The sequence below is a fragment of the Hevea brasiliensis genome, chromosome 11 (genome assembly GCF_030052815.1).
Source record: "Hevea brasiliensis isolate MT/VB/25A 57/8 chromosome 11, ASM3005281v1, whole genome shotgun sequence".
Classification (NCBI taxonomy): Eukaryota; Viridiplantae; Streptophyta; class Magnoliopsida; order Malpighiales; family Euphorbiaceae; genus Hevea; species Hevea brasiliensis.
Genome location: NC_079503.1, coordinates 91,962,337 through 91,990,025, shown reverse-complemented (window position 1 = coordinate 91,990,025; position 27,689 = coordinate 91,962,337). Strand labels below are relative to the sequence as shown.

Genomic DNA, 27,689 nt, shown 5'->3' with positions numbered 1-27,689 from the left:
CCCGGAAGTGGCAGGAGACAGCCGTTGAACCTAGCAGAAGGAAGAGACTCTGAGTCTTAGAGGAAACCCACCCAGAGAAGATTTCTCTCTCTAAACGAGAGAGAAAAGCAAAGACATATAACCTTTTTCACTCTTTGTCAAGCGTGAAAAATCATAGCCACAAGGACCTTCTCAACAGAAAAGCAAAGCAGATTTGTTACACTTATTACTTAAAAATCAAAGGAGGTATCTAAAGGATCCTCTCAATACAAAAGCAAACTTGCATGCAATAAAATCACACCTACTATGTACAACCCCACTGAATAACGGGGAGGGAAACCCACAAATGGTAGGGAGAGGAGAGCCATCCCCCGCCTGGAAGGGGTGGGAGACAGCCGGTGAACCAATCAGAAGGAAGAGACTCTGAGTTCTACTAAGAAACTCACCCAGAGAAGATTTCTCTCTCTAAACGAGAGAGAAAAGTAGAGACATATTTCAAAACATTAAATAATTTTTTATTATGATTAATTTTGATCCTTCCCTCTTCTTATCATTTTTTATTTTTTTTATTAATTATCCTTTTCTCGCCCATTAACACTGAGATAGCCTATAAAGTGAGAAAAAAATGAAAATTGAGTGATAAATCTGGAAATTTTCTTCTCATAGGGAGTGATATCGAGTTTTAAGTGAGTTTAAGTAAGGGAAAGACTTAAAGGATATTTGAAATTTTCATATTTCACTAACTTAATTTATTATAAAAATTTTGATGAAATAATTAAATAATATTATTATAAAATTAAAAGTTTTTTTTATCTAAAGTGAATTTATTATAAATATAAAATATAAAATATATAATAAAATATAAATTTCATCTATTTATTCCTTAAATTCAATATAAATTACGTATCGTTCGAAATTTTTCAATCAATAAATGGCGTTTTGATTGCATCAGACCAACTAATTAGCTTTTACATATACATGATATTTTTCATTTGTAGAGGATGGGGTCATAATAATTTACCCAAATATAAAACTATCCATTTTCATCATGCATGACGCAATGATAATTTACTCAAATATAAAATTATCCATCAGTCTGTCTTTAACTCTGAAACATCACACACACAAGTAAGTTCGTGGTTTGATTCGCTGAAACATCAAATGGACCAAATTCAGCACAAGTACATCAAAGTACAAGGGCTAAACCTTCATGTGGCCGAGATCGGAACAGGTGACACTTCAGTATGATCATCCCTATGTTCCTTGCTATTCGACTGTTTGTTAATCAAGCATGGTGGCTTTAATCTGCAGGTACTAAAGTGGTCTTGTTCTTGCATGGATTCCCCGAGATATGGTACTCGTGGCGTCACCAGATGATTGCTCTGGCCAGCGCAGGGTTCCGGGCTATCGCAACCGATTACAGAGGATACGGACTGTCCGAAACTCCACCCGAGCCCGAGAAGACCACCTACAGGGATATAGTCAGCGACCTTCTCGGAATTCTGGATTCACTCGAAATCACTAAGGTAACAAGAATTTTCCATGGAGATATGTGTTCTGTTTTGGTGTCTCAGTGCGTGAATGTAAGAAAAAAAAAGTCGTTGACTTTTCCAATCTTAAGTTATGCTTGGTTGCTGAGAAATTAGAGGAAAAAGAACAATTGAAAATATGCGACTGACATCAATCAATTGACTTCTTTCTTTGCCATTCTCATGAGAATGTTTAAAATAAAAGAATTTAATTATTTTTTTAACTTAAAAAAATCATTGCAATAATTGTATTAGAATTTATTTAAATTTAAAAAAAATCATTGAAATAATTGTATTAGAATTTATTTAAATTTTTTTCTTGTAAGTAATTTATTCCAAATAAAGCCTATTGATTTCTTTGCCATGGCAAAGGAATTGAAGGGAGAGAAAAAAAAAGCTTGATCATATTGGCTTTTTGGCTTGTTGAATGAGCATAGGTTGTTCTTGTTGGCAAAGATTTTGGAGGCAGGCTTGTCTCCATGTTTCCTCTTCTCCACCCTGAGAGGGTCTTAGGAGTTGTAACAATAGGAGTACCGCTCAGACCCCGAGGTCGATACAGTCAATCCAGTAGCAATCTTCCTGAAGGCTTCTATATTCGTAGATGGCAGGTATTTGCACTTAGATTTCTTGTTTTAATCTTTCAATAGTGATTCTCTAATACTTTATTTTTTGAGGGTGAAAATAAAGAATCAATATTAATTGTCTGCAATTTCATTTCCTTTGATTGTTGTTTAGGAACCTGGGCGAGCAGAAGCTGATTTTGGTCGGTTTGATGCTAAAACGGTGGTGAGGAACATCTACATTCTGTTCTCCAGAAGTGAAATACCAATAGCTGCTGAAAACCAGGAAATCATGGATTTAGTAGAACCTTCTACTCCCCTTCCTCCTTGGTTCACTGAGGAAGATCTTGCAACATATGGAGCATTATATGAGAAATCTGGTTTTCAAACTGCTTTGAAGGTTCCGTACAGGTATTGAAGTTGATTCATCTTACTTATGCAGTTCAGCAACCCAATGATCTTGTTCTAAATCCAGATTCTTTGGTACTTAAGGTTGTGGTTTCGCTATTATTTCACCTTGTGTGGCTATCTGCTAAAAATTTTGCTATAATTTTGTGTTGTTGCAGGTCATTTGATGAAGAGTTAAGCATAACAGAACCTAAAATTGAAGTACCAGCGCTACTTATCATGGGAGCCAAAGATTATGTCTTCAAATTTACAGGGATAAAAGACTACATAGAGGGTGAGAAGCTTAAAGAGTTTGTCCCTAATCTGAAGATTATATACTTGCCTGAAGGAACCCATTTTGTTCAGGAGCAATCACCTGATGAGGTTAATCAGCTCATATTGACATTCCTTAACGCTTATATATGGTCTTGAACATTTGCACTGAAGTGTGTTGAAGATTTGATTAGTCTTGTGTAAATCTCTGAAAAATGTGGAATCCGATTCTGGAGATGAAATTCCATGAATAGCTGTTATATAATGTGCCGAATAATGAAGAAACTATTGATTGAACTTGCGAATATTTATTTTACTGTTTCTGCTGCCTGTTGGCCTCCTTCCACAGAACATCTCTACACAAGCTATTAAAGTTGAATTGACAAGTTAGCAACAGAGTTGCAAAGAACACCTCCAAAATGATACGAACTCAAATCTTGGCATTGCAGCAGATTGCTACATTTTATTGAAAGATATTAGAGAAAACAAGTCATTTGGTTAATTGCTTTGCTTCACAGACTATTGGAGCCAAAGTTTAACCACCGAAGGCATTTTAAATTTCCACAACTAACACAGCACTATTTAACATACATAAAGAAAGTGACCAGCATGAAGCTTCATGTTTCCTGCATAAATATATTTCTTGCCACCTGCAGGATCAGCATAATGAGGAACCCTTTACATGGTGAGTAATGAGGAGATAGAAGAGAATTCCATTAAGATGAAAAGGATGAAAGGAATTTACTTGCATATAAAGATATTCCAAGCTAAAGCTATATATATTTGCAAGAAAAAATTTAAACTGGTTAATTAATCTTCTAATTTCATCTGCTTAATTTTATTTTCTGCAACTGAAAAGGGAAGGGAAGGTGGAATTTGTATATTGTTTGCCAGAAGGTAGAGCATCTCAAGCATTGCTGAAGAGGCAAATATTTACAATTTGTTTTTTAATCACCCTTTTAAAAGAACTTCTCTCTCCGTTGTGGAGGGCGTTCCCTCTCGTTTCCTTTGTCTCTGTTTTGAGGTCCCCTACCCAAGATCGCCAGCTGTGGGACTCCACCCTCCCATTGCTGGAGTGGGGTGTAAATACATTTGTGCTTGTGGTTTTGAAGATCAAGAGATTATATTGTGGGTGTTTTCCTTGGTTAATCTGTGTTGCAGCTCAGCGGTTTTTGCTACTATCTTGGGTTTCTTCTGTTTAGCTTGGCGGAAGGGTTCTATTGCTTTTGGTGATGGCATCTCCGGGTCTTTATATGGGCTTAGGATCCAACGTCAAACCTTAAGGCTCCATGAGATAGAGAGGCTGTGTAGCTCTACCACCCCCTCTCGTCGGTCTGACCTGCTGAGTCACCTGTTCCATGATCATTGATCCTTTGTGCATTTGGGTCCCTTCCTCGGCTGCCTCTGTTGGTTGCATGGAGTTTCCTGGGTTGTTTGAGGTTGGGCGTTTCGCCGACTACATGCTCGCTGGCTGGTCGACGCCCCTGCAAGATGTAGATGGTGTGCGGCGCTGTCAAGAAAAAGAAATCGGATCCTCGGGTCTGGCTTTTTGGGGCCTTTAGGCCTGTTATTATGTTTCTTAGGCTTTTAGCAGGTTTGTGGGGGGCCTTGTGTATTTAGATCACGATTTGGATCCTTTATTGTATTGTTGCCTTTGGGTCATGTAATGCAATTCTCCATTTGGAGTTTCAAACAAAAGGAGATTCAACGTAAATTTTGAAGTTGGTGCAGTGATGTTCAGCAAAAGCAAATAATCGGTCAACTCTCTCTCTCTCTCTCTCTCTCTCTCTCTCTCAATGGAGGAGATTCAACATAAGTTTGTTGGCATAAGAGGGGTGAAGCTTCATATTGCCGAGATTGGAACAGGTTGAAAAAGAATTGATTCTGGATTTTTTATTTTGACACAATCGCTTCATTCATCTTTCAATTGTTTCTTTTCATCTGCAGGATCTTCAGCAGTGGTTTTCATACATGGGTTCCCTGAGATTTGGTATTCATGGAGACACCAAATGCTTGCAGTTGCGAATGCTGGATACCATGCAATTGCTCCAGATTTAAGAGGCTATGGATTATCTGAGCATCATCGAGGACCTGAAAAGGCATCCTTCAATGACTTTGTGGAGGACACCATTTGTATCCTTGAGTATTTTCAGATTGAGAAGGTAGATATGATCATTCTTTGCCAAGGCTCATCTATTTTTACAGTATTTATTTTCAAAAAATCTTAATCTCGGCGATCACAGGCATTCCTGGTTGGAAAAGATTTTGGTTCCTGGCCTGTTTATCTACTCTCCCTTCTCCACCCAACAAGAATTGCTGGAGTTGTATCATTAGGTGTGCCATTCTTTGTTCCGAGGCCCCAGCGATACAAGGAACTTCCTGAAGGTTTCTACATCACTAGGTGGAAGGTGTCTGACTATTCCCCCTTTCCTTTTCTACTAGGGAACATTGTAATGTTGCCATTTTGCTTGTTTGGCTTACAAGATTTAAGAATATAGATGCCTTGTAAATTGTAATCAATCCCGTTACAGGAACCTGGACGAGCTGAGACTGACTTTGGAAGATTTGATGTGAAAACTGTATGGAGGAATATTTACATACTCTTTTCAAGAAGTGAAATTCCCATAGCAGAGAAAGATAAGGAGATCATGGACTTGGTGGATCCATCCACTCCTCTACCACCATGGTTGAGCAATGAGGATCTTGCTGTCTATACAACATCATATGAAAAATCTGGATTTGATTCTCCAATGCAAGTCCCTTACAAGTAAGGGTTTTTTTTAGTTTAATCTTGAAACTGAGAGCAGCATTGCCTCATACATGATCTCATTTAGCTGATACTAATATTTATTACATCTGCATTATTACAGAGGACTGCGAGAAGACTTCGACATGGATGACCCAAAAGTTGAGGTTCCAGTGCTGCTAATCATGGGAGGGAAAGATTATTTCCTTAAATTCCCAGGGATTGAGGACTACATAACAAGTGGAAAAGTAAAGGATTATGTTTCTAATTTAGATATGAAGACCTTGCAGGATGGTACCCATTTCATTCAAGAGCAATTTCCAGACCAGGTGAATCAGTTAATCATCAACTTCCTTGAGAAGCATTCTTGTTAAAATAATTTCTTCTTGCAAGTGAAGAAATCTTGGGCATTTGGCTGTTCTGGAAACTACATTGGAAATCTATGTACACTCAAGTTGATATCTATTACTATAAAATTACATTCATATTAATAATTTTGATTGCCCAAAGGGCCACAACCCACCTCTGCCAGTGTCCTTTTTCAGAAATGTGAATAGTCGTGGCACTTTTTCATACAACGAGGGTTGAAAAGTTACTACATTTCTGACATTAGAGGAACCATAGACAAAGGTCAGTACACAAATTTCCCTTTTACAATACACAATAGATTAAAGAGTTCTGACAACGTACTGACTAAAACATCTTTAACTCACTTGAGAAAGCAAAACAAAAGGGTATGTTTGCAAACAGAAATAATATGGGTTGATGGGGAAAATTACAAAAAACAAATTACATAGATAATGCACAAAGGAATATAATTTGATTCTACTATCATTTTTGTATACAAGCGTCTCAGCCTGCACCATACAGAAAGAATATTGTAGAAAAAGGGAAAGAAACAAAAAGGCGGGGAAAAAGAATTCCCAGAAGTCAATCAGATAAATTGCAGGCAGGTAGTCAGCTTTGATGGGTGTGCAGTGTGCTGGAGCAATCTAAGGAGACATTGTTTACAACAGAAGTTTATCTGACAGGAAGGAAGAGGCTGTACAAATTTTGCATTCCTTGAGCCTTCAAGGTATCCTACACGATTCGATTACTTCACTCACAGCTTTATGAGTCTCTGGTGGTATCATGTTTAATGTCAAATGAAATGCCTGGAGAAAGAAAAAACATCAACATTCATTAAACCAAAGCATTATGCCCTACTTTAACTGATTTCAATTTTGACGTCTGGTGCCGCCTCATTGGGTTCCCAGATGAGTCGCATATGCTATTCTAAGCAAATTTATCTGAAAATGGATTGCTAACCAATTCATTTCGATCAAGTATCCAGGTCCTTTTTAAATGATTTCATGGGGGCAAGAGTTTGCATACATTACAACTACATTTCAAGCTTTAATATACTCAAGGCCAATCAAACTAGAACAAACACATACCACAAATCTCTCCAAGACAGGAACAAGAACAGCCAGGCTGTGATTTGGAAGGCAATCAGCTATAGAATCACGAATGCTCTTACTGTCATGAAACCAAAAAAGGACTTCTGAGACAAACAGCAAACGTAATAATTTAACAGAGGAGTGAAAAGGTAGCAATAATAAACCTTTCTGTTGAAAGGAATGCAAGTAGGAGTGCTGCATAAGCTTCTACAATCATCTTCTCGGCTTCTTTCTCTCCCTGTAGCACAGCTGCCTCATCATTCTGTACAATGCATATTCAAGACATTAATTACGATCTGATTTTCTCAAGTGAAAATTCGATGCTCTTAGGAACAGAAATAACCAGTTCAACCTTCATTATTCATCTCCTAATTGTTATTTGAATATATATTGTCAACCAAAAACTGTTAATGTATAAATATACTGCACCAAGAACCCTTCACATTGTGCGTGCACGCATATTATAAAGTTATAATAAATTTAAAAGAACATAACAAAAAATATTACATAATACTATTACTCACCCAAGCCACTGTATTTCCTTCTCCAGATGCATCTCCTGCTCCTTGGTTCGCTAGAAAGATTGAACACAGTAGTGGAATTACATCCCTGTGACTTTCCTCATCTAATCCTTCTGAGCTAGGTAATGAAACAGTTGTTGCAGCAAGCCTTGACCTGGAGTCAACATTACTATGAGTTTTGAAAGGCAATAAATACAACCAGTGCTTGTATTACCTCAAATTTATAATGATACGAAAATATAAGCTAGGAATGTACTTCAAGAACAAATTAAGGAAATCCTAAGAGCAAACTAGTAACTTTCTTTTTTGAACTTAAGCAAGCTAGTAGCTTGAGAGATCCAAATTCCACCAACCAAAAAAGAGATCCAACTGGGCAAGTTACAGAATCACATAAACTAGGACAACTACCATTGGTCACTACCAACTGTGGATCTGGCTATAGATCACTGGCATAATATGCATACTAGTATCTAAATTGTCTAACCCCCCAAAATTAACACACAGGAAAGTTAGACTCATAACTGGTGTATATCCATAAATAGCACAAAGAATATGAGTTGTATGAGTGGTGGCTTGTGAAATTACGTCATGTAATTTAAGCAATACAGATAATAATCCAAACAATGGTATAGTCTTCTTCCATAAAGAATATTTAACCATATCTTAGATAATGAGCAGAAGTGCAAGAACATAAATCAAGCTTTCATAAGCAAAATGCCAAAATGTAGCAACAAAAGTAAAGGTATTAAAAATCAGCCACAAATTGCTTCAAGCAAACAACATAGGCAAGTTTGACAAGTTTAACCTGTTATGACCATCCTTCTCAACCAAGTTCACTAGTAGGCCCAATATAGCAACAAGGAAATCCAACTCTTGATCAGTAAGATGATTATCATTCTGCTTTTCAAGTTCAACACTTGTGGAATACTCTTTCATCTCACTGAAGGAAGGTAAAGATGAGCTGAATGAAGGGAAGTGACCAGCAATCAAAGAAGACATAGTTTCAAGTCCTCCACAAGCAGCAATTTGTTCACAACCAATAGGGTTGTCATTTGTTAAATTCATTAGAACCTGCCAACAAGATACATTAACAACAAACACCAGATGACATGTGAAGAAATCAATTCAGTAAATCAGAAGAACACCTTGACTGCAGTAAGAAGACAGTCTGCCAGAAAGCTGGAATGTTCTTTCTCAGCAGCATTGGTGTAAGAATTCTCCTGTGAGGGATGATGTTGTTCCACTTGTCTTGATTTTTGTTGGTGATTTGCACCATTACTTGATTCTTCTTGGCTCATTAGCTGATATTGGCACCCATCTTCAAGATCTTTTGAGATTACACTGTGATTTCGAGAGTGAGGTTTTTTCTGCTTTCCAGATAGTAAGTCCCACTTCGAGGGCTGTAATTCATCTTCATCAAATGCAAAAGGATCTTGGCTATCCTCTAAGAGTTCACACTTGGTATTGGTATTTTTTGTACAATTAGTTCTCTCAGGAAGCCCAAATTTTGTCCTTAACCCATTGCTAGTTACAGGCGTTCCACTATTAGATCTCCTTAATGTCCCGCTACATGAGCCAGACGTTGAAGAATGGACTCCCATCCTTAATTGGCAAGCATCATTCATGAATGTAGAGGTAGTTTCAGAACTGGAAGCAGAAAAACTAAACTGGGAAATAGATTTCTGAGATGCATTAAAGCTGTTCTCAGAGGAGGTCCTCTCTGCACCAGAGCAATTTGTTGAAGAACTGATGTATATAATTTCGTTACCATTTACTGCAAATGTAAATGAAATCATTAAAGAGGAAGAGATAATAATCATCAGGAGGAGGCAGGTATTTTGCAGAGATAATCAAGTACCTTTTTGGTCTGCAATTAAAGCCACATCGGAAGCATGATAACTACCATCAGAAAGACTGCAATGCTTTCCATCATCGGAGATATTAGCAGCACTTTTAAGTAGATAAAGACCTAGAAATCAAGGCCGTTAATAATCATAACCCAAACCTCATCAAAACTCCCCACTTAGACCCATAAAATAATAATAATAATAATAATAATAATAATAATAATAATAATAATAATAATAATCCAGAAAAGGAAACTTACCAGACAGAATTTTGATGAAACTTATAATAAGTTCCGTAAAAGAAAACCGGCATCCATGAGAATCCAAATTTCCTTTCATTGCAAGCAAATGGATCTAAATTAAAGGAACAATATTGATTAATATCTGACAATCCAGTATTGCACAGCAGTTGAGTTCTGTCAACAGGAGAAGCAAGAATGAAAAGGAAGATAAGATGTACCTGATTATCTTTACTAAGGAATGTAGCATTTTCCATGATTTTCAAACATTTTAGAAGTAGCACCAGGCTCTGAAAGCCTGAGTCGTCTTTTGCATCCTGAACAGTGGCTGAACCTTGTCCAGTCCAAGTCTATGAATAATCAAACAAACAATAATCACACCACAAATTATAACTTCCACATATAATAGATCAATTCAGACCTACAAAAAGTATAGCTAGAAATAGAGTTTTTAGGGGGAGGTTGTTGGGTTGGGGGGGGGGGGGGCAGCGGCGGGGGCGGCAGCCGGGAAAGTTGGGGGGAGGGAGATTTGGGTGTGTGATCCACATCATTGCTTTACAAACTAAAAGTAGGGGTGCGTGAAGTAACTGAACTTCATCAACACTTCAGCAACAGGTCTTTAGATGCTCAATTTGTCTGACAGAGGTCCCACACCCCAACCAAGCATACATAAACCACAAAAAGAATTCTCAGTTACATACAGGCCTTGACTTGTCATATCACATTAACTATTGTAAGAACTGAAAATAAGAAATGTTTTCAATTGTTCAAGCAACTTAACTCTTAACTTGCTCACTCAAGATATTTCTATTTGTATTATAAAACAAAACAAAACCATTAATGAGATCATACAAACATACAAGCTCACACCTCCATAACAGAATGACATTTCATGGCAACCTCAAAGACAGCATCTAGTCCTCCCAGCTCCCGTAACTTCTCCTTAAAGTTTCCACCTGTCTTCCTTACCATTCCAGATGTATCTGAAAAAATGCAAGCCGCAACATGGAATAAATGCACAATTAATAACATCTGCCACTCATCCCATGATTTAATTACTTGACAACATCAAATATTACCAATGTCCATTACTAAAACAAAAATACAAAATAGATGTCATAACAATTAGTTTCTTATGCATATAACAGAAAGGATGATAAATAGAATACCTTCAAATGATATCTTAGATAAGCAAGCTTTCTCCATGGTCAGCAAAGCTATCCACTTGGGGCTCAACTCTGGTCTGTCCATTCCATTATCATCCTCACCATATGACTTCATGTCCTTAGAGTTAACAAGAATTCCCAGAACTTTGCCAACAATGTCAACAGAGTGGGAATCTACCAGTTTCGTTGTATCTCTTAAGATATCAGAATCTTTGCGTAATGCTAAAAGTTTATTGCCAATATTTCGGGTTTTGTCTTCAGCAGCAGTAGAAATAACTGGTTTCAACAAGTTAATTAGAAAACGAATGCATCCCGGTGATTCCAAAAGATGATCATCTTGACCCTGAAATCAAGAAATTAATCATATTTAGAACCTTTATTACATAGAACTCATTGTATCAAATATGAGAAGCAAACAAACAATATAACATGGAGATAAATGGTTAAAGAACATCAGCATATGATTCATCCCAACAATTAAGTCAAGTATGACGCCAAGAATTCTGTCAAGCATGATATTTAAACAAATATTGCACTTCAGAAGAAGCAAAAGAAATTTAAGGCCACAAATTTTCACCCGACTTCATGCCTTTGCACAGATATCTTAAATTATCTTTTCTAATAGATAGCACCTTTGAATTAAGATGCTATCAAAAGCGACTTGACTGATTTGTTAAAGAAGTAATGAATGAAGAAAAAAACCAAGTATAGCTAGCCTCTTATGCCTTTAATAGATTCACGATCATCAACTAAGCAGAACAACTTACATCACTCGTCAAAACATAGAAAAGGGTTGCAGCAGCCAGATTGCTGGAGGAGTCATCAAAGCTGAGACCCAATACAGCATCAATTATTTTCTTTGCCAACCTGAAAGCAGGAAACTTGAGAAGTCAACATACAGATTTAAATTCTGATTTCTACAAGCCAAGAATAATAGGTATGCACCAAAAAAAAGTAGGCAACAATGTCGTTAATTGTATATATAGAGGCTACCACATGAAACATGAAAAATTATTTACTCTCTTTTCATTGTTAATTTTCAAAATCATATGCAGCAATAAGCAAATCCAAGAACTATTTCTAAAGCGTAAACCCACACTTTAAAAAATTCAAAATCCGAGAGAAACTTCTCAAATACTTGCTGCTCTTTCAAAATGAAAATTCACTCCCCATCCTAAAGATTCACCAAAATTCCAATGAAAAAACGTTGAAGTAAATCTTTAAACACAAAACCAAGTAAGATCATCCAAAATTCAAAAAACCCACATACCCTTGAGCCCTCAAGAGCCGTCGCTGCTGTGCTGTTCCACAAATCGACAAAAGAGACAATAAGCTGGCCCTCCTGATTCTAACAGGTTGGCCTTTCCTCAACCCATCAAGCCCAAAATTAACCTCATCAACATGCTCCATCATCTCTCCAAATTCCTGCGCCTCCATCAAAGTCGAAGTCACCGGAACTAAAGACCTAGGATTACTACTCTTTCCAGCAGGTGCAGGTCTGTGCAATTTCCCATTCCTCGGTTTCTTCGACTTCCTAGAAACAACGCCATTCGAAAAAGCATTCTCCTGCAAGGAATTGAAGTTGTATGGATCGGGATCGGGATCGAAGGAAGGCCAGAGAGACGAAGATTCTTGTGAGGAAAAGGGTAAACTATAAAAATCTTGAGATGGGTTTTCTTGGGATGATGATAAGAGAGTAAAGGAATGCTCGGGAACGGTGTCGTCTAACGAATCGGAGTAGGTCCTGGCTGAGCCCCGGTTTCGGCGACCATAAGTTCTAACAATCATGTTTGAATTTTCTATCTTCTATCTTGAAAAGTACAGGTTTGGATTTGGCATTACTGGAAATGGACAGGGGCCTTTCGGGAAAGAAAAATTTAGCAAAACTTCTCCGTCCCCCTTCTAATCTGAGAATAAGAACTGGGAATAGATTAGAGGCTATGGAGAATCGGAGATAGTGAGCTGAAGAGAAGAGTTTAGGACAAATCGCAGACGGGGAAGAGATCGTTCGTTGGTTAAGTTGGTTTTTCTAATGGGTTTGGGCTTGGGTTTAGATTTGGATCCGGGTTTTAAATTTGAAATGTGCTTTTAAAAGGATATATTATTATTAAGCCCTATATTTTAACGAAATTAAAAATTCAATTATTCTAATTTAAAAATACATTATTTCTCCTTTAATTTTTGGGATAAGTGCTAAAAAAATCTTGTAATTTGTAAAATTTTATAATTTTACCCTCTACTATAAAAACTATTAATTAAATCTTGAACTTTTGAACCATTACTAAATGCACCCTACCATTAACTAATCTGTTAACCCACTAACAGAATGGCCACATCATCGCCACGTAAGCTTGCCACATTAGCAACATTGAAACCCTAAAATTACCCCTAAAGTGAACCTCTAAATTAACCCCTAATAAGGGTACCCTAAACCACCATTATAAAAACCTAAGTTAAACCTTTGATAAATTTTAAATCCCTAATTAATCCAGCAAAGATTTCCATTTGCGATACTCAGTGGGCCCTTCGTGGCTGCTTCAAATCCAATGAAAGGAAACGACAAAAGAAGGAAGTGGTCCCTTCAGCGTGTCTAAGATTCGAGGTATGTAATGCTTGCCTTGTAGATACAAACTTTGCATGGATGTAATGTGTTGCTCTGTTCTCGTAAAATGCCTTGCATGACTGTTTTTGTTATTTCTTGTTTTGGGCGATAGAATATGGGTTATGTGTCTTTACTTATTCACCATGATGGGATTTTAGTTGAAGGAAAACATAACTTTGAGTATGAGGGTGGTGAGATTTTTTACTGGGAAGATAGAGATGTTAATTTGATTAGCTATCTTGATATTGAAGATGAGTTGAAAAAACTAGGATATGGGGACATAACGAAAATGGCATATTTCATACTTGGAATGCCTAAAAAGGAAGGGATTAGATATGTGAAAAAGTACAATGATGTTGATATGTTGGAGATGTTGAAAAGGGATGAGAATGGGGATATTCATGTATTTGTTGAGGCTTTCGAAGGGTAGGATCTGACATTGATACAGTGCAAGATGCAACATTGATACAGTGCAAGATGCACCTAAAGAGAAGTTAAATGAAACTAATGCCATAAGTCAAAACTATGAAGTTTTTGATATAGATGGTGGCATAATAGGTGGAGGGAACAATGATGAGGATAATAGTGCAAGAACACCTAATGAGACTGTTTGACTAGTCGGCAAGTGCTGGGCCCGACAGTCATCGGTTGGTGAGTCCCTATTCCTTCACTGCCTGTAGGTTTCCCCCCTGCCTACAAGTGTATGTAAGGAATCCCTATTTCATTGTATCGATTATGACTAATGAATGAAAGAAGTAGCCTGTTCTTGATATACTGGTGCCTTGTTCTTTATTATGCTTGAGTTGCTTGTTGAAATGTGATGCTTGTGATATTTTTCTTAATTAGCTTGCCAAGCCATGCTAATATATTTATCATATTGAACAGATTCTCTTGGCTGACTTGTCTTGAAAGAGTTCAAGCCAAGTGCCGCACGGTTCCAAGTGAGGGCTAAAACCTGGACCCGTGACAGTTGGTATCAGAGCAACCACCGATCCATGAATGGTGGAGAGCATGAAGGAATCTACTGTGCAAGTATTATCACCCTTGAGAAAAGGGATCAAAGTGATTTCACTAAAGGCAATGGATGCTTCATTGATTGTCACGCCAAGCGCTCTAAAAATGAGTAGGCAGGGTGACCGAGTTCCTCCCATTGATTGTCACGCCAAGCGCTCTGAGAGGAGTAGGCTGGGTGACTGAGTTACACATTGGTTGAGAATGCGGGGTGCTGCACGCTCCTTTAGTTGCATCTTTTGGAGAGAGGGTAATGATCCCAAGTGGGATGCTGCACACTCCATCAGCTGCATCTTTTGGAGAGAGGGTAATGACCCTATGACAATTTTGAGGGGGCTGGCAATAGAGCTTGAGTCACCGCCGCCGCTCGAGCAATGAGAAAATTGAATATCATTGGCTATTGTAGCCTAGCTATATCGGGTGAGGGTGAGCCAATAGAGCTTGAGGCCACCCAAAATCCCATAATTGCAGGAAATATCTTTTAGCTATGATGGCTAAGCTTTCTAAGGGTGAGGGTGAGCCAATAGAGCTTGAGGCCTCCCAAAATCCCATGCTTACATGAGATATCTTCTGGCTATGTTAGCCATGCTTTCCGAGGGTGAGGGTGAGCCAATAGAGCTTGAGGCCATCCAAAATCCCATTTCTTTTGCAGGAAAGGATTAATTGAGCAACTTGGAAAACATATGCGAGAGCTTAAAGCAGTGGCCTATCATGTAAAAAGGTACTATGAAAAATTTAAAATCTGTTACCACTCCTCACAATTCTCTTGTAGGGACTGTGGTCGAGATTAGCAATGAGGTCGAGGAGGCCAAGAACACAATTTTGAGGTGAACTACTGGTAAGCACTATCAGTAATCCTAATGTGAGGAAATTTCGAAATCAACGGTTTTAGTGGTACTCACAATGCGAGAGAGGTAAAATAACCTTTTATATGACATGAAATTATATTCCAATGCTATTCAAAATGATTTTCATGAAGACAGGTTAAAAAGATAGTGCCAATGTACTTAGCTAAAGGATGGCAAACTGTGGTGGCATGATAAAGTGGAAGGAATAATAGTAGAACTAGATGCACCATCTTTACCTTATGCAGGTAGCACATAACACACAATGTGGGTTAATGAGATACAATAGATAGATCCAATCCAGGAATATGTGAGGACCTTTGTGACTCTCATGCTAAGATAGCAAAGGTATGGTAAAGTAGGATAAGATTGCTGAAGAAAGTGATGAATCAGATAGAGTATTGAGTGGTGATGATGATTTGCCTAATGATGCCTTTGAGGGCTACTTAACTGATGATAATGAGTTTCAGTCAGTTAGGAAGCATAGGAAAAATAAAGAAAAGGATAAAGTTGTTCAAGAAAAAGTCAATGGCATGGATGGTGTTGGTGCAAAGATGGAAAAGGAAGTCAATGTTCCTTCACACAGTGACAACCTATTAAGCAATAATATTTTTCCTTATGAATTAAATTCAGATAAAATGTCACACACTCCAACTTCAAGTGAGGAATTTGATTATGAAGAACATATGCAGAGTAGGATAAAACACATTATTTATGACCCAGATTGTGACCATACCAACTTTGAATTTAAAGTTGGAATGAGATTTGTTGACAGTAAGCAATGTAAAGAGGCTATTCAGAAATATGCCATTTGTAATGGGTATAATGTCGAGTTTCTAAAGAGTGAGATTAAAAAGATTAGTGCAGTATGTGAAGGTGGTTGCAAATGGAAAATATATGGTAGTTTGATGCAAAATGAGCATATTTTTATTGTCAAAACTTATGCTAAGGAGCATAAGTGCTTTAGATCCCTTACAAAGAGACAAGCAACAGCTGAGTGGATTGTAACAGAGTTGCTAAGCAAAATAAGGGAAAGGCCTGATATCCCAGTGAAAGAGTTGCAAGGTATGTTGAAGGACAAGTATGCTTTGACAGTTATAGTGAACCAATGCTATAGAGGGAAATGGAAGGCATTAAATATATTTAGGGGCTCCCTCAAACAACATTATGAGCTGCTTAGGCCTTAAAAGGCTAAGCTTTTGAAAAGTGACAGAGAGGGAGGTTTGATTTTTTCCTTGAAAATGATCCATCCTCAATGCCACCAATATTCAAGAGATTTTATGTAGGGTTTAGTTCTCTGAGAAAAGGATTCTTAGGTGGTTGTAGACATTTTTTAGGCTTTGATGGAACTTTTTTAAAGACTTTTTTGGGTGGATGTTTACTAGTTGCTATGGGGAAGGATGGGAATGATCAAATATTGCTTGTTGCATGGGCTGTTGTTGAGGGTGAAAAGGAGGAGACCCGTCTATGGTTTCCACAAATATTATTTGAGGAGTTTGAAATTAGAGATGGCACTAGCTGGACTTTCATCAGTGATCAATAAAAGGTATATATTCTGTAACATCCTCCCGGTAACAACTCCGTACATTCTACTGTTCCGGTGACCGGTGTCGGTCCGGACAGCTAGAACGTTCGGAAAAATATTTAAATTAAAGTGAGGAACCATAATTAACTCAAATATTAACAAGAAAAATTTAGTAAAAATTTTAGAAATAAAATACAACTAAGTCAAATGAGCCGGTGCCCAAGCGATGGGTAACCAGAGGGAAGTTGCGGTTCTCGCAACAAGGAGCCCTAGACCAGGGGAAAAATTCATAAAATAATTTTTGGGACTCCAGAGAAGGGTCATTGAGGTTCCTATGGCATTAGAATGCTAAGAAAATATTTAGAAAAATTTTTCAATCGTTACAGATAATTTTGACCCGTTAAGCCAAACGGAGGGCATTTTGGTCATTTCGCCTTCAGAGGTGATTTTTGGCCGACTTGTCCAGTTGAGTAAACAATTATTATGATCTAAAATATGAATAAATATTACTAAAAATTAAATTGAAATTGAGTAGTGATGAAAAGAAAAGAAAAATCAAAGAAATGCTCATTTATGACATCTTGATGATGTCATTAAGAACTATAACCAATTGCATTCAAACAACCAAGTGACTAACTAATAAAAGAGACAAAATGAAGGCCAAAGGAATTAAAAACTAGCTGCTCTTCTTCTTCTTCTTCCTCAAGACGTGAATCTCTCCCTCTTCTCCCTCCATTGATTTTCAAACAAAAGCTTCATTTCTCATGCTTCCTCACCATATTTCCTCAAGATCCCAACACTAAAATGAATCCTTGGACCTAGAGGAAGTGTTTGGCAGCCAAGAGAGTACAAGGAAAGTGAAGTTAAGCTTGGAGAAATTCTGCCACTTAAAGGTTAGTGCACATATGTATTTAAAACTCATTAATTCCATGTTAGAGATGTGTAATAGGTAAGAAATTGTGAAATAAATGAACCAAACCCATGTGTATGTGTACATGAATTTTCGGCAGCCCTAGGAAGGAATGAGTTTGATTGCATTAATGGACTTAGAGTGAATTGGAGATTATGTTTAAAGTGTATACATATATATATATAGAGAATGAAAGAGTAAATTAGGGAAATTGTGAAAACTTTGAAATTTAGCTAGGGTTTAGGAATGAAAATTTGACTTGGCTTATGAATTGGTTAAAGAACATTCTAATGGTCAATTAGTGACCATTTGAGGTATGTTGACCATAAATTGGACTGAAAAATGGCATGGCAAAGTGGAATGGTAGGTCGCTAAAGACAAGAAAGATGATGGTGAGATTTCACCACTTGGACTGCCATATCCTTGGCTGTGTTGGTCCAATTGGTGTTTGGCCAATTGGACATGAAACTAGGCTTATAATGGCACATTTTTGCTGAAGAAACCATGCCCAAAAGACCAAAGCAAGAGGACCAAAAATTGGCCCCAATCCGGATACCCTGCAAACAGCCCCTGCAGAATGACCAAATGAACAGTAACTGTTCATTTGGCCATAACTCACTGTAGAATGGTGAAATTGACCTGAAATTTTTACAGCAACAAGATATGATATAGAAAAACAACTTTCATGAAGAACATCACCCCAAATTATGCCATTAACCCATTCAAATTATTGGGCAAAGTTAAGTTATCAAACCTGCAACTCTGCAGATTTTCACTTGAGCAGTAATGTTTGGATGGCTATAACTCTCTCTAGAAAACTCGGATTTAGGCGATTCTTGAACCGATGGAAACCTAAGGTATGGTAGAACATTTCATAAGAAGAAAGTTAGACCAAATTATGAACTTAACTTGATTAAATTACTGACCAAAGTTGGACCAAAAATTTGCCAGACCCAAAATCTCAGCATGAACGATTGCGTGAACGATGAAACTTATTTTGGCCATAACTTGAGCTACAAAACTCCAAATGGAGTGATTCAAAAAAGGAAATTCAACTAGACAAAATAAGAAACAACTTTCATGTTTACCATTTCCTCAAATTCTTACTGCAACAGTGCCCAATGGAATAGTAAAATTGAGTTACAAAAATTGAAAATTTTGCTTCTCTTGGTTTAAGCTTAGAAATGGTATTAATGCTTAATGCCAACAAGTTTTAAATGCAAAATGTGGTACATTGAAAATGTTAAAACTAATGCAACTATTTTCTATGCAAAAGTCAACTTTTTGTTGACCAATGAAGTGAATAGTGACACCAAGACTTGAAATACAAAAATTGTGAAACTTAAAAGTGCAAAATGCCCTAGTAGGCCTAATGTGATTGGTTTGGATAGATTGGCATGCCAATAGGGTATTATTTTAGCAGTACTGCGAAAGGCTTTATGCCTATATTCATGGCTTTACGCCTGTATTCATGGCTTTTATGCCCGTATGCATGGCTTTTATGCCCGATTATGTGATATCATGGCTTTTTAGCCATCGATCGCATACATGGTTGGCGTTACGCATCCCATGGTATGACGGCGAGGCAACTGCGGTGTCGGTGCCAACGACTCGTTATCCAGATCCGATCGTCGGATAGGTTACTTGGGCATGGAAAAGTATAAGCGTGATTGAACTGATTATTAAAGAAAATACGAAAATTAAGTATCAGGAATGATTACAAAAATACAAAGAAGCTCAAGATCATGAAGAAAATAATTAACGAAATGCATGAAGAAGTTAATATCATAAAACATGATTAGCCCTCAACTAAACAACAAGTTAGTAATTATTCATTTCTTATGAACACAATAGCAAGGAAATTATTATTTTTTATTTGCATATTATATTTTCTTGTATTATTGGCACCACTAAGCTTTATGCTTAGCACGTCGCTTTTGCAACGCATAGGTACTGAAGATTTGGACAGAGGGCCCAGTAGACCACAGATTCGGTAAGGCAGTTCACAGTTCTGCATAGTATCCGTGTCACGTCACCATCCACAGTGCATTGGTAGGACACTAGGTCCCATTTTGTATTTTGAGATTTTTGTAAATTTGGTAATTAAACTCTTATTTTATCATATGTATTTGAAACAAATGTAATATAATTTTGTATTAATGTAAGTACTTGTAATTTGTGATTATAAATCACATGTGAGAATTTATTTATGATTTGAGTCTAATGATGATGTGAAATGACAAATAGAGGAATCGTTAAGAAATTGCTGTAACTTGATGTGATACAAAATGTGAATTGTATATGAGTACCATGAGATGAATGATTGAGAAATAAATGAAATTGACGAAATTATTCTGAGACTTTGTTGATAATTGGAGTTGGGATTGATTGAATATGATCATAGGAAGTGTTTTTCACAGGTTCCGAAGAACCGTTTTCTCCATTTTTAGCCGGTACTCCGCTGGATTTTCTATAAAATTTTCGGAACCTCAAATAAATTACAATTTTAATAAATGAATTATATTTCACAAGTTATTTTCAAAACTATGATAAAAATGAATTAAGATAAAATAGAGTGCTCCGGCACACTGAGTGGCATAACTTGCTCGGCTACACTGTAGTCGGGTAAGGGGTGTCACATTTAGTGGTATCAGAGCGCGGTTTAGGCGTTTCTGGACCTAGATAGACTGCATATCATGCATTGCATTCATAAGGGTCGAGGTGACACTATTGCAGATCTGTATTTCCTGTTTATTTTAGGTTAAGGTATGGAATAAGAGAGTGAAGAGACAATGAGATAGCGAATGGAGATGAGAAGGAGACTGTATTTAAGATGAAAAAGGATGAGTACATAACTGTTTGAGGATATGATTGAGACTAAGGAGAAAGTGAAGTAGGATAACACGGAAAGGTGAAGAAATAAGGAGGTAGCAACTCCCCGATTACTTAAGTCAGGTAAATTTCGAGGACGAAATTTAAATAAGAGGGGAAGAGTTGTAACATCCTCCCGGTAATAACTCAGACATTCTCATCGTTGACCTGTCGGTCCGGACAGCTAGAACGTTCGGAAAAATATTTAAATTAAAGCGAGGAACCATAATTAACTCAAACATTAACAAGAAAAATTTAGTAAAAATTTTAGAAATAAAATACAACTAAGTCAAATGAGCCGGTGCCCAAGCGATGGGTAACCAGAGAGAAGTTGCGGTTCTCGCAACGAGGAGCCCTAGACCCGGGGAAAAATTCATAAAATAATTTTTGGGACTCCAGAGAAGGGTCATTGAGGTTCCTATGGCATTAGAATGCCAAGAAAATATTTAGAAAAATTTTTCAATCGGTACAGACAATTTTGACCAGTTAAGCCAAACGGAGGGCATTTTGGTCATTTCGCCTTCAGAGGTGATTTTTGGCCGACTTGTCCAGTTGAGTAAATAATTATTATGATCTAAAATATGAATAAATATTACTAAAAATTAAATTGAAATTGAGCAGTGATGAAAAGAAAAGAAAAATCAAAGAAATGCTCATTTATGACATCTTGATGATGTCATTAAGAACTATAACCAATTGCATTCAAACAACCAAGTGACTAACTAATAAAAGAGACAAAATGAAGGCCAAAGGAATTAAAAACCAGCTGCTCTTCTTCTTCTTCTTCCTCAAGACGTGAATCTCTCCCTCTTCTCCCTCCATTGATTTTCAAACAAAAGCTTCATTTCTCATGCTTCCTCACCATATTTCCTCAAGACCCCAACACTAAAATGAATCCTTGGACCTAGAGGAAGTGTTTGGCAGCCAAGAGAATACAAGGAAAGTGAAGTTAAGCTTGGAGAAATTCTGCCACTTAAAGGTTAGTGCACATATGTATTTAAAACTCATTAATTCCATGTTAGAGATGTGTAATAGGTAAGAAATTGTGAAATAAATGAACCAAACCCATGTGTATGTGTACATGAATTTTCGGCAGCCCTAGGAAGGAATGAGTTTGATTCTATTAATGGACTTAGAGTGAATTGGAGATTATGTTTAAAGTGTATACATATATATATATAAAGAATGAAAGAGTAAATTAGGGAAATTGTGAAAACTTTTAAATTTAGCTAGGGTTTAGGAATGAAAATTTGAATTGGCTTATGAATTGGTTAAAGAACATTCTAATGGTCAATTAGTGACCATTTGAGGTATGTTGACCATAAATTGGACTGAAAAATGGCATGGCAAAGTGGAATGGTAGGCTGCCTAAAGACAATGACATGATGGTGAGATTTGATTCACTTGGACTGCCATATCCTTGGCTGTGTTTGTCCAATTGGTGTTTGGCCAATTGGACATGAAACTAGGCTTATAATGGCACATTTTTACTGAAGAAACCATGCCCAAAAGACCAAAGCAAGAGGACTAAAAATTGGCCCCAATCCGGATACCCTGCAAACAGCCCCTGCAGAATGACCAAATGAGCGATGAATCGTTCATTTGGCCATAACTCACTGTAGAATGGTGAAATTGACATGAAATTTTTACAGCAACAAGATATGATATAGAAAAACAACTTTCATGAAGAACATCACCCCAAATTATGCCATTAACCCATTCAAATTATTGGGCAAAGTTAAGTTATCAAACCTGCAACTCTGCAGATTTTCACTTGAGCAGTAATGTTTGGATGGCTATAACTCTCTCTAGAAAACTCGGATTTAGGCGATTCTTCAACTGATGGAAACCTAAGGTATGGTAGAACATTTCATAAGAAGAAAGTTAGACCAAATTATGAACTTAACTTGATCAAATTATCGACCAAAGTTGGACCAAAAATCTGCGGACCAAAATCTCAAAGATGAGCGATTGCGTGAACGAGAATCTTATTTTGGCCATAACTTGAGTTACAAAACTCCAAATGGAGTGATTCAAAAAAGGAAATTCAACTAGACAAAATAAGAAACAACTTTCATGTTTACCATTTCCTCAAATTCTTACTGCAACAGTGCCCAATGGAATAGTAAAGTTGAGTTACAAAAATTGAAAATTTTGCTTCTCTTGGTTTAAGCTTAGAAATGGTATTAATGCTTAATGCCAACAAGTTTTAAATGTAAAATGTGGTACATTAAAAGTGTTAAAACCAATGCAACTATTTTCTATGCAAAAGTCAACTTTTTGTTGACCAATGAAGTGAATAGTGACACCAAGACTTGAAATTCAAAAATTATGAAACTTAAAAGTGCAAAATGCCCTAGTAGGCCTAATGTGATTGGTTTGGATAGATTGGCATGCCAATAGGGTATTATTTTAGCAGTACTGCGAAAGGCTTTATGCCTGTATTCATGGCTTTACGCCTGTATTCATGGCTTTTATGCCCGTATGCATGGCTTTTATGCCCGATTATGTGATATCATGGCTTTTTAGCCATACTGACTGCATACATGGTTGACGTTCTGCGTCCCATGGTATGACGACGAGGCACGCAGATGTCCAAGTGCCAATGACCGTTATCCATCCGATCGTCCAAAGATAGGTTACTTGGGCATGGAAAAATATAATTGTGATTGAACTGATTATTAAAGAAAATACGAAAATTAAGTATCAGGAATGATTACAAAAATACAAAGAAGCTCAAGATCATGAAGAAAATAATTAATGAAATGCATGAAGAAGTTAATATCATAAAACATGATTAGCCCTCGACTAAACAACAAGTTAGTAATTATTCATTTCTTATGAACACAATAGCAAGGAAATTATTATTTTTTATTTGCATATTATATTTTCTTGTATTATTGGCACCACTAAGCTTTATGCTTAGCGCGTCGCTTTTGCAACGCGTAGGTACTGAAGATTTGGATAGAGGGCCCAGTAGACCACAGATTCGGTAAGGCAGTTCACAGTTCTGCATAGTATTCGTGTCACCTCACCATCCACAGTGCATTGGTAGGACACTAGGTCTCATTTTGTATTTTGAGATTTTTGTAAATTTGGTAATTAAACTCTTATTTTATCATATGTATTTGAAACAAATGTAATATAATTTTGTATTAATGTAAGTACTTGTAATTTGTGATTATAAATCACATGTGAGAATTTATTTATGATTTGAGTCTAATGATGATGTGAAATGACAAATAGAGGAATCGTTAAGAAATTGCTGTAACTTGATGTGATACAAAATGTGAATTGTATATGAGTACCATGAGATGAATGATTGAGAAATAAATGAAATTGTGAAATTATTACGAGACTTTGTTGATAATTGGAGTTGGGATTGATTGAATATGATCATAGGAAGTGTTTTTCACAGTTCAAGAACTGCTTTCTCCATTTTTAGCCAGATACTCATGGATTTTCTATAAAATTTTGAACCTCAAATAAATTACAATTTTAATAAATGAATTATATTTCACAAGTTATTTTCAAAACTATGATAAAAATGAATTAAGATAAAATAGAGTGCTCCGGCACACTGAGTGGCATAACTTGCTCGACTACACTATAGTCGGGTAAGGGGTGTCACAATTAGTGGTATCAGAGCGCGGTTTAGGCGTTTCTGGACCTAGATAGACTGCATATCATGCATTGCATTCATAAGGGTCGAGGTGACACTATTGCAGATCTGTATTTCCTGTTTATTTTAGGTTAAGGTATGGAATAAGAGAGTGAAGAGACAATGAGATAGCGAATGGAGATGAGAAGGAGACTGTATTTAAGATGAAAAAGGATGAGTACATAACTGTTTGAGGATAGGATTGAGACTAAGGAGAAAGTGAAGTAGGATAACACGGAAAGGTGAAGAAACAAGGAGGTAGCAACTCCCCGATTACTTAAGTCAGGTAAATTTCGAGGACGAAATTTAAATAAGAGGGGAAGAGTTGTAACATCCTCCCGGTAACAACTCCGTACATTCTACTGTTCCGGTGACCGGTGTCGGTCCGGACAGCTAGAACGTTCGGAAAAATATTTAAATTAAAGCGAGGAACCATAATTAACTCAAATATTAACAAGAAAAATTTAGTAAAAATTTTAGAAATAAAATACAACTAAGTCAAATGAGCCGGTGCCCAAGCGATGGGTAACCAGAGGGAAGTTGCGGTTCTCGCAACGAGGAGCCCTAGACCCGGGGAAAAATTCATAAAATAATTTTTGGGACTCCAGAGAAGGGTCATTGAGGTTCCTATGGCATTAGAATGCCAAGAAAATATTTAGAAAAATTTTTCAATCGATACAGACAATTTTGACCAGTTAAGCCAAACGGAGGGCATTTTGGTCATTTCGCCTTCAGAGGTGATTTTTGGCCGACTTGTTCAGTTGAGTAAATAGTTATTATGATCTAAAATATGAATAAATATTACTAAAAATTAAATTGAAATTGAGTAGTGATGAAAAGAAAAGAAAAATCAAAGAAATGCTCATTTATGACATCTTGATGATGTCATTAAGAACTATAACCAATTGCATTCAAACAACCAAGTGACTAACTAATAAAAGAGACAAAATGAAGGCCAAAGGAATTAAAAACCAGCTGCTCTTCTTCTTCTTCTTCCTCAAGACGTGAATCTCTCCCTCTTCTCCCTCCATTGATTTTCAAACAAAAGCTTCATTTCTCATGCTTCCTCACCATATTTCCTCAAGACCCCAACACTAAAATGAATCCTTGGACCTAGAGGAAGTGTTTGGCAGCCAAGAGAGTACAAGGAAAGTGAAGTTAAGCTTGGAGAAATTCTGCCACTTAAAGGTTAGTGCACATATGTATTTAAAACTCATTAATTCCATGTTAGAGATGTGTAATAGGTAAGAAATTGTGAAATAAATGAACCAAACCCATGTGTATGTGTACATGAATTTTCGGCAGCCCTAGGAAGGAATGAGTTTGATTGTATTAATGGACTTAGAGTGAATTGGAGATTATGTTTAAAGTGTATACATATATATATATAGAGAATGAAAGAGTAAATTAGGGAAATTGTGAAAACTTTGAAATTTAGCTAGGGTTTAGGAATGAAATTTTGACTTGGCTTATGAATTGGTTAAAGAACATTCTAATGGTCAATTAGTGACCATTTGAGGTATGTTGACCATAAATTGGACTGAAAAATGGCATGGCAAAGTGGAATGGTAGGTCGCCTAAAGACAAAGACATGATGGATGGCTGAGATTTCAGTTCACTTGGACTGCCATATCCTTGGCTGTGTTGGTCCAATTGGTGTTTGGCCAATTGGACATGAAACTAGGCTTATAATGGCACATTTTTACTGAAGAAACCATGCCCAAAAGACCAAAGCAAGAGGACCAAAAATTGGCCCCAATCCGGATACCACAAAAGCGACCCCTGCAGAATGACCAAATGAACAGTAACTATTCATTTGGCCATAACTCTCTGTAGAATGGTCAAATTGACCTGAAATTTTTACAGCAACAAGATATGATATAGAAAAACAACTTTCATGAAGAACATCACCCCAAATTATGCCATTAACCCATTCAAATTATTGGGCAAAGTTAAGTTATCAAACCTGCAACTCTGCAGATTTTCACTTTTGCAGTAATGTTTGGATGGCTATAACTCTCTCTAGAAAACTCGGATTTAGGCGATTCTTGAACTGATGAAAACCTAAGGTATGGTAGAACATTTCATAAGAAGAAAGTTAGACCAAATTATGAACTTAACTTGATCAAATTACTGACCAAAGTTGGACCAAAAATCTGCCAGACCCAAAATCTCAAAGATGAGCGATTGCGTGAGCAGAAACTTATTTTGGCCATAACTTGAGCTAAAAAACTCCAAATGGAGTGATTCAAAAAAGGAAATTCAACTAGACAAAATAAGGAACAACTTTCATGTTTATCATTTCCTCAAATTCTTACTGCAACAGTGCCCAATGGAATAGTAAAGTTGAGTTACAAAAATTGAAAATTTTGCTTCTCTTGGTTTAAGCTTAGAAATGGTATTAATGCTTAATGCCAACAAGTTTTAAATGCAAAATGTTGTACATTGGAAGTGTTAAAACCAATGCAACTATTTTCTATGCAAAAGTCAACTTTTTGTTGACCAATGAAGTGAATAGTGACACCAAGACTTGAAATTCAAAAATTGTGAAACTTAAAAGTGCAAAATGCCCTAGTAGGCCTAATGTGATTGGTTTGGATAGATTGGCATGCCAATAGGGTATTGTTTTAGCAGTACTGCGAAAGGCTTTATGCCTGTATTCATGGCTTTATGCCCGTATTCATGGCTTTTATGCCCGTATGCATGGCTTTTATGCCCGATTATGTGATATAATGGCTTTTTAGCCATACTGACTGCATACATGGTTAACGTTTTGCGTCCCATGGTATGACGGCCCGAGGCACCGCGGTGTCCAGTGCCAACGACCCGTTATCCAGTCCAGTCGTCCAGTATAGGTTACTTGAGCATGGAAAAGTATAATTGTGATTGAACTGATTATTAAAGAAAATACGAAAATTAAGTATCAGGAATGATTACAAAAATACAAAGAAGCTCAAGATCATGAAGAAAATAATTAACGAAATGCATGAAGAAGTTAATATCATAAAACATGATTAGCCCTCGACTAAACAACAAGTTAGTAATTATTCATTTCTTATGAACACAATAGCAAGGAAATTATTATTTTTTATTTGCATATTATATTTTCTTGTATTATTGGCACCACTAAGCTTTATGCTTAGCGCGTCGCTTTGCAACGCTGTAGGTAATCAAGATTTGGACAGAGGGCCCGAGAGACCACAGTTCGGTAAGGCGGTTCACGATTCTGCATAGTGTCCGTGTCACCTCACCATCCACAGTGCATTGGTAGGACACTAGGTCCCATTTTGTATTTTGAGATTTTTGTAAATTTGGTAATTAAACTCTTATTTTATCATATGTATTTGAAACAAATGTAATATAATTTTGTATTAATGTAAGTACTTGTAATTTGTGATTATAAATCACATGTGAGAATTTATTTATGATTTGAGTCTAATGATGATGTGAAATGACAAATAGAGGAATCGTTAAGAAATTACTGTAACTTGATGTGATACAAAATGTGAATTGTATATGAGTACCATGAGATGAATGATTGAGAAATAAATGAAATTGACGAAATTATTCTGAGACTT

The 27,689-nt window shown here is 36.7% G+C and overlaps 3 protein-coding genes across 3 annotated transcripts; 2 read left to right on the top strand and 1 right to left on the bottom strand.

The window, feature by feature from the left end:
* Positions 1-1,045: 1,045 nt before the first annotated feature.
* LOC110641680 (uncharacterized) lies at positions 1,046-3,028 on the top strand. Its single transcript, XM_021793500.2, has 5 exons — positions 1,046-1,210; positions 1,291-1,505; positions 1,946-2,116; positions 2,244-2,479; positions 2,635-3,028. Exons 1-5 carry the CDS (start codon positions 1,141-1,143, stop codon positions 2,885-2,887), a joined length of 945 nt encoding a protein of 314 aa, XP_021649192.2. The 5' UTR covers positions 1,046-1,140; the 3' UTR covers positions 2,888-3,028.
* A 1,269-nt stretch (positions 3,029-4,297) lies between these two features.
* On the top strand, positions 4,298-5,968 carry LOC110641690 (uncharacterized). The gene is made up of 5 exons (XM_058130309.1): positions 4,298-4,594; positions 4,676-4,890; positions 4,972-5,136; positions 5,260-5,495; positions 5,599-5,968. The coding sequence occupies exons 1-5, from the start codon at positions 4,525-4,527 to the stop codon at positions 5,846-5,848; spliced, it is 936 nt and encodes a 311-aa protein (XP_057986292.1). The 5' UTR covers positions 4,298-4,524; the 3' UTR covers positions 5,849-5,968.
* A 90-nt stretch (positions 5,969-6,058) lies between these two features.
* LOC110641689 (wings apart-like protein 2) lies at positions 6,059-12,697 on the bottom strand. The gene is made up of 13 exons (XM_021793507.2): positions 11,957-12,697; positions 11,454-11,553; positions 10,690-11,029; positions 10,391-10,503; positions 9,742-9,870; positions 9,542-9,635; positions 9,293-9,403; positions 8,580-9,208; positions 8,240-8,505; positions 7,438-7,588; positions 7,078-7,175; positions 6,911-6,992; positions 6,059-6,628 (listed from the first exon to the last, which is right to left on the bottom strand). Exons 1-13 carry the CDS (start codon positions 12,472-12,474, stop codon positions 6,545-6,547), a joined length of 2,715 nt encoding a protein of 904 aa, XP_021649199.2. The 5' UTR covers positions 12,475-12,697; the 3' UTR covers positions 6,059-6,544.
* Positions 12,698-27,689: the final 14,992 nt, after the last annotated feature.